The 14,306-nt window shown below is 42.2% G+C and overlaps 1 protein-coding gene and 1 long non-coding RNA gene across 5 annotated transcripts in view; one reads left to right on the top strand and one right to left on the bottom strand.

Annotated features, from left to right (window-relative positions):
* LOC115226545 (mothers against decapentaplegic homolog 3) overlaps positions 1–6,326 on the top strand; it is a 76,353-nt gene extending 70,027 nt beyond the window's left edge. For 2 of the 4 annotated variants that reach the window (XM_036515200.1, XM_029797547.2), the window contains 3 exons: positions 36–173; positions 1,439–1,583; positions 3,941–6,326. In XM_036515200.1, coding sequence (XP_036371093.1) covers positions 36–173; positions 1,439–1,583; positions 3,941–4,064 — 407 coding nt within the window. In that variant the 3' untranslated portion in view covers positions 4,065–6,326. The remainder of the gene's footprint in view (positions 1–35; positions 174–1,438; positions 1,584–3,940) is intronic. The other 2 variants (XR_005004344.1, XR_005004343.1) reach the window with 2 other exon arrangements.
* Positions 6,327–7,355: 1,029 nt separating this feature from the next.
* LOC118768525 lies at positions 7,356–13,781 on the bottom strand. Its single transcript, XR_005004347.1, has 3 exons — positions 13,731–13,781; positions 11,663–11,664; positions 7,356–7,443 (listed from the first exon to the last, which is right to left on the bottom strand). It is a non-coding gene; the product is annotated as an uncharacterized LOC118768525 (long non-coding RNA).
* Between the last annotated feature and the right edge of the window lie 525 nt (positions 13,782–14,306).

Raw genomic sequence — 14,306 nt, 5'->3', positions numbered from 1 at the left:
AAATGATTTTTTTTTACCTTTGTTGTTATTTTCAGGTCGAGGGGTGAGGTTGTATTACATTGGAGGGGAAGTGTTTGCCGAATGCCTCAGTGAAAGTGCAGTTTTTGTCCAGAGTCCAAACTGTAACCAACGGTACGGATGGCACCCAGCAACTGTCTGTAAAATACCCCCAGGTAAGTCACTAATCTTAAAATTTGTCTTTTACGGGTTTCATTCATTATACTGTGGCCATGCTGGGGCACCACCTCGAAGAATTTTTACTTGAATGAATCGACCCCAGGACTTATATTTTCGTTTTTAAGCCGGATACTTGTTCTATCAGTGTCTTCTGCTAAACTGCTAAGTTATGGGGATGTAAACACACCAACACTGGTTTGTCAAGTGGTGGTTGTGGTGGTGGGGAAAAACACACACACACACACACACACACACACACACTCATATGTATCTATTTCTTTACTACCCACAAGGGGCTAAACACAGAGGGGACAAACATGGACTGACAAATAGATTAAGTCGATTACATTGACCCCAGTGCGTAACTGGTACTTAATTTATCGACCTCCAAAAGGATGAAAGGCAAAAATCGACATCGGCAGGATTTGAACCCAGAATGTAGTGAGGGGTGAAATACCTATTTCTTTACTACCCACAAGGGGCTAAACACAGAGGAGACAAACAAGGACAGACAAACGGATTAAGTCGATTACATCGACCCCAGTGCGTAACTGGTACTTAATTTATCGACCCCGAAAGGGATGAAAGGCAAAGTCGACCTCGGCAGAATTTGAACTCAGAACGTAATGGCAGACGAAATACGGCTACGCATTTCGCCCGGCGTGCTAACGTTTCTGCCACTCATATATATCATCATCATCATCGTTTAACATCTGTTTTCCATGCCGGCATGGGTTGGACGGGTCGACTGGGGTCTGGAGAGCCAGGAGGCTGCACCAGGCTCCAATCTGATCTGGCAATGTTTCTGCAGCCGGATGCCCTTCCTGATGCCAGCCACTCCGAGAGTGTAGTGGATGCTTTTTACGTGCCACTGCCACAGGAGCCAGTCAGGTAACCCTGGCATTGACCATGTTTGGATGATGCATTTTATGTGCGTGCCACCGTAAGAGGAGCAAGTCAGTGGCACTGGCCACAGCTACAATTTTGGTGGTGGTGGTGCTGACGGCGGCGGCGGCAGGGAGGGGGGGAATGATTTGTTTCTCATCTTTTGTTTTTCTTCTTTACTGTCTTCATCTTCCTCTCTCATCATTTCCCCCTTTTCATCATCATCATCATCACCTTCATCTTCTTCCATCTTTTTCTCTTTTTCATCATCACCTTCATCATCATCTTTTTCCTCTCTCATCATTTTCCCTTTTTTATCATCATCATCATCATCATCTTCTCCTTCATCATCTCCTCCTTCTTCTTCTTCTTCTAGGCTGTAATTTGAAAATCTTCAACAATCAAGAGTTTGCTGCCATGCTGGGGCAATCTGTGAATCAAGGCTTTGAATCGGTCTATCAACTCACCAGAATGTGTACTATACGAATGAGTTTTGTGAAGGGGTGGGGAGCCGAATACAGGTGAGTCTGCTTCCATTCCTTAACCCCCTTCTTTTCTTTTCAGTTTTTGTCCCTTTTATTTTCCCCCTCCTCCCCCTCCTCCTCAAGGGACCAACTGATAAGTCCTTCCCTTCTTTATCTTGTATTTGTCTTATGTTTTTATGAAGGCGTATGGCTCAGTGTGGAGGCGCAATGGGCCAGTGGTTAGGGCAGCGGACTCGCGGTCGTAGGATCGCGGTTTCGATTCCCAGACCGGGCGTTGTGAGTGTTTATTGAGCGAAAACACCTAAAAGCTCCACGAGGCTCCGGCAGGGGATGGTGGTGATCCCTGCTGTACTCTTTCACCACAACTTTCTCTCACTCTTACTTCCTGTTTCTGTTGTACCTGTATTTCAAGGGGCCGGCCTTGTCACTCTCTGTGTCACGCTGAATATCCCCGAGAACTACATTAAGGGTACACGTGTCTGTGGAGTGCTCAGCCACTTGCACGTTAATTTCACGAGCAGGCTGTTCCGTTGATTCGGATCAACAGGAACCCTCATCGTCGTAACCGACGGAGTGCTTCCATGGCTCAGTGGTCAGGGTATCAGGCTCACAATCCTGAGGTAGGGAGTTCGAATCCTGGACCGGGCTGTGTGTCGTGTTCTTGAGCAAGACCCTTTATTTCACTCAGCTGTAGAAATGGGTTGCAACGTCACTGGTGCCGAGCTGTATCGGCCCCTTTTCCTCTCCCTTGGATAACATCAGTGGCGTGGAGAGGAAGGGCTGGTATGCATGGGCGGCTGCTGGTCTTCCATAAACAGACTTGTGCGTCAGAGAACTTTCTAGGTGCAATCCCATGGTCATTCATGAATGAATGGAGTCTTTACCCTTTACCCTATGTACATATAATGGTGTGGAGAGAGGCTGGTCTGCATGGGTGACTGCTGGTCTTCCATAAACAACCTTGCTTGGACTTGTGCCTCAGAGAAGAACTTTCTAGGTGCAATCCCATGGCCATTCATGACCGAAAGGGGGTCTTTACCCGTTACCCTATGTACATATAATGGTGTGGAGAGGAGGGGCTGCTATGCATGGGCGGCTGCTGGTCTTCCATAAACACTGGATGACAATTTTGCACCCTTCAGGCAACTCCCCTCCAACCTATGGATCTCTGTTTGGGTGGTCATTGCTGATGGTGGTTTTACAAGGTTGGAGTGAAAACCTAGACCTTGACCTCTTTTAGTAGACATGCAGAGGAAGCGTTGGGTCTGTCCTTTGATGCAGGCATGACTCTGTGGTAAGAAGCTTTCTTCCCAGTCACATGGTTCCAGGTTCAGTCCCACTGTGTGGCACCTTGGGCAAGTGTCTTCTACTATAGCCTTAGGCTGACCAAACGGGATTTGGTAGATGGAAACTGAAAGAAGCCCATCGTGTGTGTCTTTGTAAGGCAGCAAAGCTAGCAGTATGCTTAGCGGCATTTTGTCTGTCTTTACGTTCTGAGTTCAGATTCTGCTGAGGTCAGCTTTGGCTTTCATCGTTTCAGCATTGCTAAAACGAGTACCAGTTACGCACTGGGGTCAGTGTAATTAGATTAACTCCATTCCCGTGAAATTGCTGGCCTTGTACCAAGATTTGTAATCGTTTTAATTACCATTCCAGAACACCATTTATACTCTTTTACTTGTTTTAGTCATTTGACTGCGGCCATGCTGGAGCACCGCCTTTAATCGAGCAACTCGACCCCGGGATTTATTCTTTTGTAAGCCCAGTACTTATTCTATCGGTCTCTTTTGCCGAACCGCTAAGTGACGGCGACGTAAACACACCAGCATCGGTTGTCAAGCAATGGTGGGGGGACAAACACGGACACTCAAACACACACACGCATATATATATATATATTATACTAAATTAGAGATAAAACCATTATTAGGCAAATCAAACAGTGAAAATCATAAACCAATACATAGAAATAAAATTAATTAAAAAAATATAAAAAATATAAAATATAAAAATCCAATTAAAATATTTAAATTAAAGTTAAAATTTAAAAAAATTATTCAAATTAATAAATTAAACTTATAAATTATAAATATATATATATAGTACGTTTAAATATTGGCTAAACTGGCAATATGACCATTCCGAAATATAACAATATATATATATATATATTTATTTTTATTATTTTATTTATTTATTTATTTATTAATTTTTTAAATTATTATTTTGTTTTTTTTTTATTTATTTTTTATTTTTTATTTTATTTTTTTATTTTTTATTTTAAACTATCAAAATGTATTAAAAGTTTAATATAAGATAAAGATTATATATATATATATATATTTTTTTTTTCTGATTATTTTTTTGACCCTTTTTCCTTTTGTATTTTTCAGACGACAGACAGTAACGAGTACGCCATGTTGGATAGAGATCCATCTGAACGGGCCTCTTCAGTGGCTGGATCGTGTCCTTACACAAATGGGCTCTCCGGGCCTGCCTTGCTCCAGCATGTCCTAAGAGAGTGCTTACTGTTAAGGTGTGTACATGTGCGTATGAGCACGAGAAAGCATGCATGCGTGCATGTGAGTGTGTGTGCGCATGCGCACGTGCATTGGTGCACTGTGTTTGCGCAGAAGGGTGCGTGAGTGCGTGCGTGTGTGTGTGTGCGTGTGTGTGCGTGTATGTCACTGCTGTTCCTGCTGCTGTTCACGTTCACAATGTCGATGATGATGGTGGTGGTGGTGGTGGTGGTGGTGGTGATGATGATGGTAAAATTTGTGCTGGTGGTGGCAGCAGTGGTGGCGACGACGACGACGATGGTGGTGGTGGTGGGCGGGGTTGGGTTGTTTGGCTGACAGTCGACGACAAGAAGCTTGTAGAATCGGATGAAGGTGGTGGTGTTGGTGGTGATGGAGGGGAGGATTGAAAGAGGAGGAGGAGGAGGAGATCGTTGTAGGGTAGAGGTGGTTGCACCGGTGGTGGTGGTGGTGGTAGTGGTGTTGTTGTTGTAGGAGCGCTTTAACGAGTCGATGTACGCGAGGATGTGAGCTGTGTCAAATGGCTGGAACATGGGACGTTTTGGCACAGCTGTTTTGCCGCCGCCTCATTGGCACTGCTGGTTTGATGCTGACTTACTTGACATCAGACGTTCTAATGTCTTTCTCATTCCCTCCCTTCTTCCCTCCCTCCCTCCCTCCTTCTCTCTGTCTGTTTATGTGTGTGTTCGTATTTCTAATTATGTTGTCTGAAGAGATGGAAAGAGTTTATGTCAAGCGTCATTATTCTCTCTCTCTCTCTCTCTTTATGTCTGTCTGTCTGTCTCCTCTTATTTCTCTTTCTGTGTCTGAGGAGAAGGACACAGTTTATGCCATTCAAAACCTCATTCAATTAATTTCTCTTTCTCTGTGTGTGTATAACCTGCTGCGCATGCACGCGTGTACACGTCAGCGTGCGTTGGCACGCCAGTGCTAAAAATTCCCCCTCACCGAAACCGGTTCGACGATCCAGTCAGCTCAGCCGAGCCGAGCCGAAATCGTCGGCGACCAAACAGCTGCGCCCAAACGGCCCCATCCCGAGTCTAGGTGCGAGGGCAGGGAGAGATGGCAGGCGAACACGGTGTCCCGTAGCCAGCAGGTGTAATATGGGGGGGGCGATGGGATGGAGTGAAGGGAGACTAGAGAGACTCACTGGTGGTGGTCGTGGCTGGAAGGTAGAAGATAAAATATAATTTGGTGGCTTTAGTTATTTATATATAGATGTAAAAATCAAAGAAATGTCTTTGTAGATTCTTCTTCTTATCATCAATTCGTAATGCATTGTGTTGGCTGAAATGCCTACTGGCATTGTTTCTGACGCTTTGTGCTCTGGGTTCAAATCCTGCCTAGGTCTACTTTACATTTCATCCTTTTAGGGTCTATAAAATAGATACCAATCTAGCACCGGTGGTTGTTTTAATTGACTAGTCCTTTTCACCGCAAAATTTTCAGGCTTTGTGCCTATAATAAGATGGATTATTATTATTATTATTATTGTTATTATTATTGTTGTTGTTGTTATGGTGGCAAGTTGGCTGAACCATTAGCTTAATGGGTAAAACGCCGAGCTCCGAGTTCAGATTCCGCTGAGGTCAACTTTGCTCTTGAAGCTTTCGGGGTTGATTAAATAAGTACCAGTTGTACACTGGGGGAGTGGGGGGGAGATGTAATCGACACCCCTCCCCTCAAAATTGCTCTTACACACACACACACATATATAAATCAGACTGGAGTCTGGTGCAGCCTTCCAGCTTGCCAGTCCTGGTCAAACCGTCCAATGCTACGGTTTTCACTCTATACTACTTTTTATACAACTACTACAACTACTACTACAGTAACCCATACCAGCATGGACAACGGACATTAAGTGATGATACACACACAAGACGGGCTTCCATATAGTTTCCATCCACCAAATTCATTCACAAGGCATTGGTTGGCCCCAGTTTCTTAACCATAGAGCCACACCATCTATTTCTTGTTTAGACCCCTTCCACCCATGCCAGCCCCGACTGAACATTCCAGTTGTGACCATAATTTGTATAGGCATAGTATAACTTGCACTGCATTTACTCAGTGTGTCCTTCCTGGCAAAGATGGTTTGTGTGTGATTTATGCGAGATTTGGCTGTTATTTCTAGCAGGTCGGTTGACCACAATTTGACCTCTACATGGTAGCTAGACCTGGTAGAAATAGCAGCCAAATCTCCCTCAAATCACACTGTACTGTCTTTTGTATGTATATATGTATGTATGAGCCAATAGGGGAGGCCTCTACATGGTAGCTAGACCTGGTAGAAATAGCAGCCAAATCTCCCTCAAATCACACTGTACTGTCTTTTGTATGTATATATGTATGTATGAGCCAATAGGGGAGGCCTCTACATGGTAGCTAGACCTGGTAGAAATAGCAGCCAAATCTCCCTCAAATCACACTGTACTGTCTTTTGTATGTATATATGTATGTATGAGCCAATAGGGGAGACCTCTACATGGTAGCTAGACCTGGTAGAAATAGCAGCCAAATCTCCCTCAAATCACATTGTACTGTCTTTTGTATGTATATATGTATGTATGAGCCAATAGGGGAGACCTCTACATGGTAGCTAGACCTGGTAGAAATAGCAGCCAAATCTTCCTCAGATCAGTCCCAGACATGCTGGATCGTGTTGTCGGTGGGGGATGGGAGGGTAACGCCATGCTTGATTGTTTTAAAAGAAAAATACAAAAACAGAAAAAGATAAAAAGAGAGATGGTCGTGGTTGGATTGCCTGTGGTCCTATATAGACTTGCTCCACCTACAAACTAAGTGTCACCGGTGTTGTTGCTACAAAGTCAATACACTTACGAGTACTACTACTACTACTACTACTACTACTACTACTGCTGCTGCTGCTGCTGCTACTACTACAACCACCACCACCACCACCGTCACCGCCACTATGAAAATTAGTAATTAAGTTTACTGGTAACACTACCACCAATACTACTACTACTACTACCACCACCACCACTGCAGGAAACTTAGTTATTCCACCTTCTGTTACCGCCACCACTGCGCTACTACCACCACCACCACCACCACCATAACTCTAACAGCAACAACAACGATAATACAGGTTCGTTAGCCGTACTGCAACATTGTAACACAATTACAGCCCATGCTACGGTTTTCACTCTATACTACTTTTTATACTACTACTACTACTACAACTACCACTACACTTACAGATGCTATCACAACTACATGGGAGTATCTAGAATGCTAGTACTACTACTATTACTACTACTACTTCTACTACTAATGTGACCTCCATTGCCACTGCTGTAGGTGTAATACTGTAGCAAATGGCTGTACACACTCTTACCTGAATGTATCCATACGTACATATATATAGTATATATATATATATATTATATATATATATAATATATATATATATATTATATATATATACACACACACACATACATATACACACATAGACACATGCATATATATATATGTATATAGATCGAAGTAGTCTGATCCAGACTCCTTGGTACCCTGAGTTTTAAGCATGTGGCTAGTCGAAGACTAGCGACACACTTGAAACTCAGAGTACCAAGGAGGAGTCTGAGTTGAACCCCTTTTGATCTATGCACGTAACTCTCAATAAATGTGTTGAGGGCCCTTCTTTCGTTTATATACTTGTATATACATACATATATATATATATATGTATATACATGCATATATATGTATATACATATATATATATATATATATATTTATATACATTATATATTTATATACATATATATGTGTATACATACATATATATATATGTATGTATATATAGTATGTATATATATATATTTATGTACATATATACATATGTATATACATATATATATATATATGTATGTATAGTATGTATGTTTATATATATATATATATATTATACATACACATATACATATATATACATATGTATATACATATATACACCTTCTATCTGACACATTCACAAAGTTCTACCTCTTGCTCACCATTAAGGACTCGGACAGAATTTAAATTGAGATGAAACAAGCAGTGCGATGCATGAAGACCACCACTTCCCATGCCTATGGTCCTCCACTAATATGCAGCGAATAACCACCATTATCTTTATATTGGTGGGTCGGCACCACTGGTGACCCATTGGGCCGGAACACCCTTTGCAGTATTTGGTTGGGGTGCTAAGTGATGGCGCGTGGCCCGGTGGTCAGGGGTGTTGCATTCAGGATTGTGAGATTGTGGTTTGAATTCTGGGGCTAGGCGGAATGTTGTGTCTCTGAACAAAAGCACTATTTCATGTTGCTGCAGTCCACTCGGCTGTAAACGAGGTCCAGTAACAGCTGAGACGTTAATCCTGTGACCAGACCATTGTCCTGCTTAGCGGAGACTATTGTAATCATGCGATTGCGGTTTCAATTCTTGGACTTGGCGGTGCGGTGTGTCTTCGAGCGAAAAACACTCGGTTTCACATTTGCTGCAGTCCACTCGGCTGTAAACGAGATCCAGAAATAACTAGAAGATGAACCCTGTGATGGGACCGGTGTCCCGTTGAGCGGAGAGTGTTGTAATCATAGGACCATGATTTCGATTCTTGTAGCAGGCAGTGCAATGTGTTCTTGGGCAGAAACCCTTCACTCCCTTGGAATTCTCTGCGGGAATGGTCATGGCTTGGGTTGCCGGATTAGCCGTTCTCTTCTCTGCTGCTGAACAATTTTTCGTCTGCTACGATTTATTTTCATGTTTTTAAAACACAGCATATTCATAAAAGATAATTATCTCCAGACGAAAACTGCAGTAAATTTCCTACTTTGCAATATGTATACATTAAGTATGATGCACAAAGGACTATTTTAATGCTCCAGTCCACTGAGCTGTAGTCATAAGATTGTGGTTTCAATTCTTGGTCTGGGCAGTGTGTTGCGTTCTTGAGCGAGACATTTAATTTCATGTTGCTCCAGTCCACTCAGCTGTAAATGAGTCCCAGCAATAGCTGGGAAATGAACCCTGTGATGAACCAGCGTTCTGTCCAAGGCAGATTATTGTAATCATAAGATTGTGGTTTCAATTCACGGACTGGGCGGTGTGTTGTGTTTTCTGAGCGAAACGCTTCGTTTCTCGTTCCGGTTTTGCTCAGCTTCAACGTAAGTACCAGCAATAACTAAGAAGTTGACCCTGCGACCGACTAGCGTCCTGTCCAGGGGTGGGAATGTAGTAATCTCAATAACTCATATATACCATAGAAACCGGGTCAAGCCTGGGTGTTATGAGTCCTTGGGGGGCACACAACAACAGACCTTAATTTTAGTGACAAACTTCTACGTTTTAAGTTCGTATCCATCGACATTGAAACATGTCTTTCATACTTCCAGGGGTGGAGGGGGTTTGGGTCCACAAAGGGAAAGTACGTCTTATTCTGACACTGGGGGGGGGGGAGAGGGGTCTATATAATTGACTGTATTATCCTTTCCCGCATCCCTTCCCCCCACCCCCACCTCCAGAATTGCGGGCCTCGTGCCTACGTTAGAAAAAACCCATCCTTGTTGTTGATGTTGTTGTTGTTGTTAGGGTCAATGGATCGGAGAGATTGGAGAAATGTGTGTGTGACTGACCACAGCTGGTTCCTTCTGTAACGTCTCAGCTCCAAGATCAATTCCCACCAGAGACTTGTGTTGCATTTTATCCACGCCCCCCCCTCTCAAGGTTAATAAAATAATTACTAGTCTAATAATAAACACCGGCGTTCTGAGACTTGTTTTATTTTAAATTCACAGGTGATAATGATGATGATGCTAATAATGATACTGCAAAATTATTTTGTAGAGAATAAAGAAAGAATACTCTTTGGCAGCCAGAGATAGCCAAAAAGGGGACTAAAATGGTAGGGCAATTCAAAGAGAAAAGGAAGAACGTCAGAGAAAACAGATACAAAGGAATGCAACAGCATGGCCAATTCAAGCAACCGACTGAAAATGTTGGAAGTGAAACCCACTGGTTTCGGTTGATGGATGGGAACTTGGAACGAGAAACAGTATCATGAATTATTAGATGGTCAGGAAGAAGCCACTAGAAGAAATCTGATCACAACAAAGTTTGACAAAACTCAGTCACACAGCAAATGCAGAATCTGAAGGAAAGGAGACGAGAGTATTAATCACATTTTGAATGAGTGCAGCATACTAGCACAAAAAGAGTATAAGCACAGACATGACTGTTGGTAAAAGAGTGCATTGGGGTGTTAGGTAAGTATATGGCTTCAAAATGATGGAAGTACTCCATCGGTTACGACGACGAGGGTTCCAGTTGATCCGAATCAACGGAACAGCCTGCTCGTGAAATTAACGAGCAAGTGGCTGAGCACTCCACAGACACGTGTACCCTTAACGTAGTTCTCGGGGATATTCAGCGTGACACAGAGAGTGACAAGGCCGACCCTTTGAAATACAGGTACAACAGAAACAGAAAGTAAGAGTGAGAGAAAGTTGTGGTGAAAGAGTACAGCAGGGATCACCACCATCCCCTGCCGGAGCCTCGTGGAGCATTAGGTGTTTTCGCTCAATAAACACACACAACGCCCGGTCTGGGAATCGAAACCACGATCCTATGACCACGAGTCCGCTGCCCTAACCACTGGGCCATTGCGCCTCCACGGCTTCAAAATAACAGTAAAGTGGTATGGACACGAACTAGTGGCTGTGATAGAAAATGAAAATTTTAAGATCTCGTGGGACTTTGCCATAAAGGCTAACCATAGTACTGAAGCAAGGAGACCAAACATTATTATAAGGGACAAAATAAACGGTGTAAGATCCTAGATTTTTGCAATTTCCTATGATGGCAGGGTTGACAGTAAAGAAATTAAAAGAATTGAGAAATATTAGGATTTAGCTAGAGAACTGAGGAGAGTTTGGAAGACCAAACCAACGGTTATTGCTGTAGTAAATGGTACACTTGACACAACAACCCAAAATGCAACCTAAACGACTCAAAGAGATTGGAATTGAAGCTCAGATTTTCGACCTGCAGATTATTCCGGAGCATATTCACCATCTACTTCAATTACTGCTTCCCATTTGCTTGGCAGACGGTCAGACCGTCATTTAAAGATGTTTTTGTTGAATAAAATTTGAAAAAAAGCCGCAATAATTATGCACCAACCCAATATACATACATTACCTTCGAAACATGCTTTGAGTTGAACCAGGGACAGCTGACGAAGGGGAATATTCCTTGTATTGTTTGTCCTGTACTCTGTTTTTTCGTTGTTAAAAAAAGTCCGTTTCCTTGTTTGATTTTATGTTTTCGTTTCTCGTTCTGTTCTACGTTTATTTGTGGTGTCCTGTACTCATATATATATATATTATATATATATATATTATATATATATATATATAATATATATATATATATATATATATATATAATATATATATATATATATATATATATATTATATATATATATATGCTTGTATATATACATATAGATGTAGGTATGTATGTATGCATATGTTTTATTTTTTAAATTGTTATTATATGATTGAACGCCTCGCATCACTTTCTTATTTCTCCAAGTAAGTTTTTATTATATATATATATATGTATTGTGAAGTATATTTGCCACTTAAGGGTGGATGCTTACTGTAGCTTGTAGCCCCAGGAAGACATCTCCTCCAGCTGGCTATAGACACTTTCTGTGCCCTATCAGTATTTGCAAAGAGAAGCCATCCTTCCTGTCTTCTATCTGACATGAAACTCGAGTCCGTGTGTATCACGTCAGATTGAAGACGGGAAGGATGGCTTCCCTTTGCAAGTACTGATAGGGCACAGAAAGTGTGTCAATAGCCAGCTGGAAGAGGTGTCTTCCTGGGGGCTACAAGCTACAGTAGCATCCATCCTTAAGGGTTACCCACATAAAATCCTGCCAGGAATAAGAACGATTCTGAGTCAAATCAATGATGATGGTGATGGTGATGGTTTGTTTTATTTGTCACTAGGGTGAAAGATGAGGAGGAGGATACAAAGATAGACAGAAGTACTGGGAGTTTACATATAATGGAATGACAAAAAAAAAAGATATATATAGGCACAGGAGTGGCTGTGTGGCAAGTAGCTTGCTTACCAACCACATGGTTCCGAGTTCAGTCCCACTGCGTGGCATCTTGGACAAGTGTCTTCTGCTATAGCCCCAGGCCGACCAATGCCTTGCGAATGGATCTGGTGGATAGAAACTGAAAGAAGCCCATCGTGTATATGTATATATACGTAATTGTGTGTGTTTGTGTGTGTCTGTGTTTGTTCTAGCATTGCTTGACAACCGATGCTGGTGTGTTTACGTTCCCGTTCCTTAGCGGTTCGGCAAAAGAGACCGATAGAATAAGTACTGGGCTTACAAAAGAATAAGTCTCGGGGTCGATCTGCTCGACTAAAGGCGGTGCTCCAGCATGGCCGCAGTCAAATGACTGAAACAAGTAAAAGAGAGTAAAGAGATATATATATATATAGAAAGCTTACATGCTATACAAAACAAACGATGTATACACAGTGTACAACAACAAAATTAAAGAAGGAAAAAATGAGAGTGATGTAGTCCTTCGGATACAGGTGGACCCCTAGTGATAATCGAGGACCTTACCTCCGTCTCAGATCCTCCCGAACACCAAAAGAAAGTGCTCCTCTCCAATCCCTTCTCTCCGACTCACAAGGTCCCCACACTTAGAGCGGTACCATCCACTCCTGCTATTTTCGCAGCCGTCCAAGAATTTGGACCTGGAGATCTCCATTTCTAGCGACTTCGAGGCCCACCTCCCAGTGGTGTCGGGCGTCAACGAAGATCCCTCGACTACAACAAGACGAACAAAGTTTTTTTTCCCCACCCAAGGTCTGGGGTCTCCCGCCCCTAAGCCCTACACCATCACCTAACCACCCTAACCCGTCTTGTTGCTTAGCAACAACAACAGCAGCTATTTTCGCAACTTTCACCCACCTTTCAATAAATTCACTTGTGGATAGTGAAGTACAAAAACTAACCAGTGTGTGTGTGTTTATCATTGGCGCAATGACCGTTCCGAAATATAACTAAATCTGTTTCAATACAATTAACTGACAACAAGAATTTTGCAGCTAAATACAAAAGCGAAATAAAAGACATCAAAAAAAGGGAAAAATCTGTGGTTAGCAAGGGAGATAACCAACATTATATTCTCCGAATAATTACGTCCCTTTATTTACTTTATTTTCTTCCGTCCCTTTGAATGCAAAATCTCGGCCGCCATCTTGTTTGCACCCAGGCTTGCCACAAACGGGTGGACAGCTTGAGTAATTGCGTAAACCTTTTGCATGAAACTATTGTTATGGTAGTTAGAGCAATCAGATTTATATAAAGATGATACCTTGAAACACTCTCTTTTACTCTTTTACTTGTTTCAGTCATTTGACTGCGGCCATGCTGGAGCACCGCCTTTAGTCGAGCAAATCGACCCCGGGACTTATTCTTTGTAAGCCCAGCACTTATTCTATCGGTCTCTTTTGCCGAACCGCTAAGTGACGGGGACGTAAACACACCAGCATCGGTTGTCAAGCAATGCTAGGGGGACAAACACAGACACACAAACATATACACACACACACATATATATATATATATATATATATATATACATATATACGACGGGCTTCTTTCAGTTTCCGTCTGCCAAATCCACTCACAAGGCATTGGTCGGCCTGAGGCTATAGTAGAAGACACTTGCCCAAGATACCACGCAGTGGGACAGAACCCGGAACCATGTGGTTGGTTAGCAAGCTACTTACCACACAGCCACTCCTACGTCTATATATATTCGGTATATTTCTTCCCAAATCTGTCTCTGTCAAACTCTCGACTTTGACTAGTTTGAAATATTTTCAAGAGAAAGTTTACGATCCTGATTGTGAATAAAGAAGACCGTGGGAACAAATTTGGCAATTTTTGGCAAAAAATGTACCCTTTTACCAAGTTATAACAAAAAGTTAGTGAAATATTTTAAATGTTTACATATGGATAGATAGACAAATATAACAAAATAATTTGATAAAAAACTAGCAGTAGGCGTAGGAGTGCCTGTGTGGTAAGTAGCTTGCTAGCCAACCACATGGTTCCGGGTTCAATCCCACTGTGTGGCATCTTGGGCAAGTGTCTTCTACTATAGCCT

Source organism: Octopus sinensis, linkage group LG30 (assembly GCF_006345805.1).
Source record: "Octopus sinensis linkage group LG30, ASM634580v1, whole genome shotgun sequence".
NCBI classification, from domain to species: Eukaryota; Metazoa; Mollusca; class Cephalopoda; order Octopoda; family Octopodidae; genus Octopus; species Octopus sinensis.
This window is presented reverse-complemented; position numbering and strand designations above follow the sequence as displayed.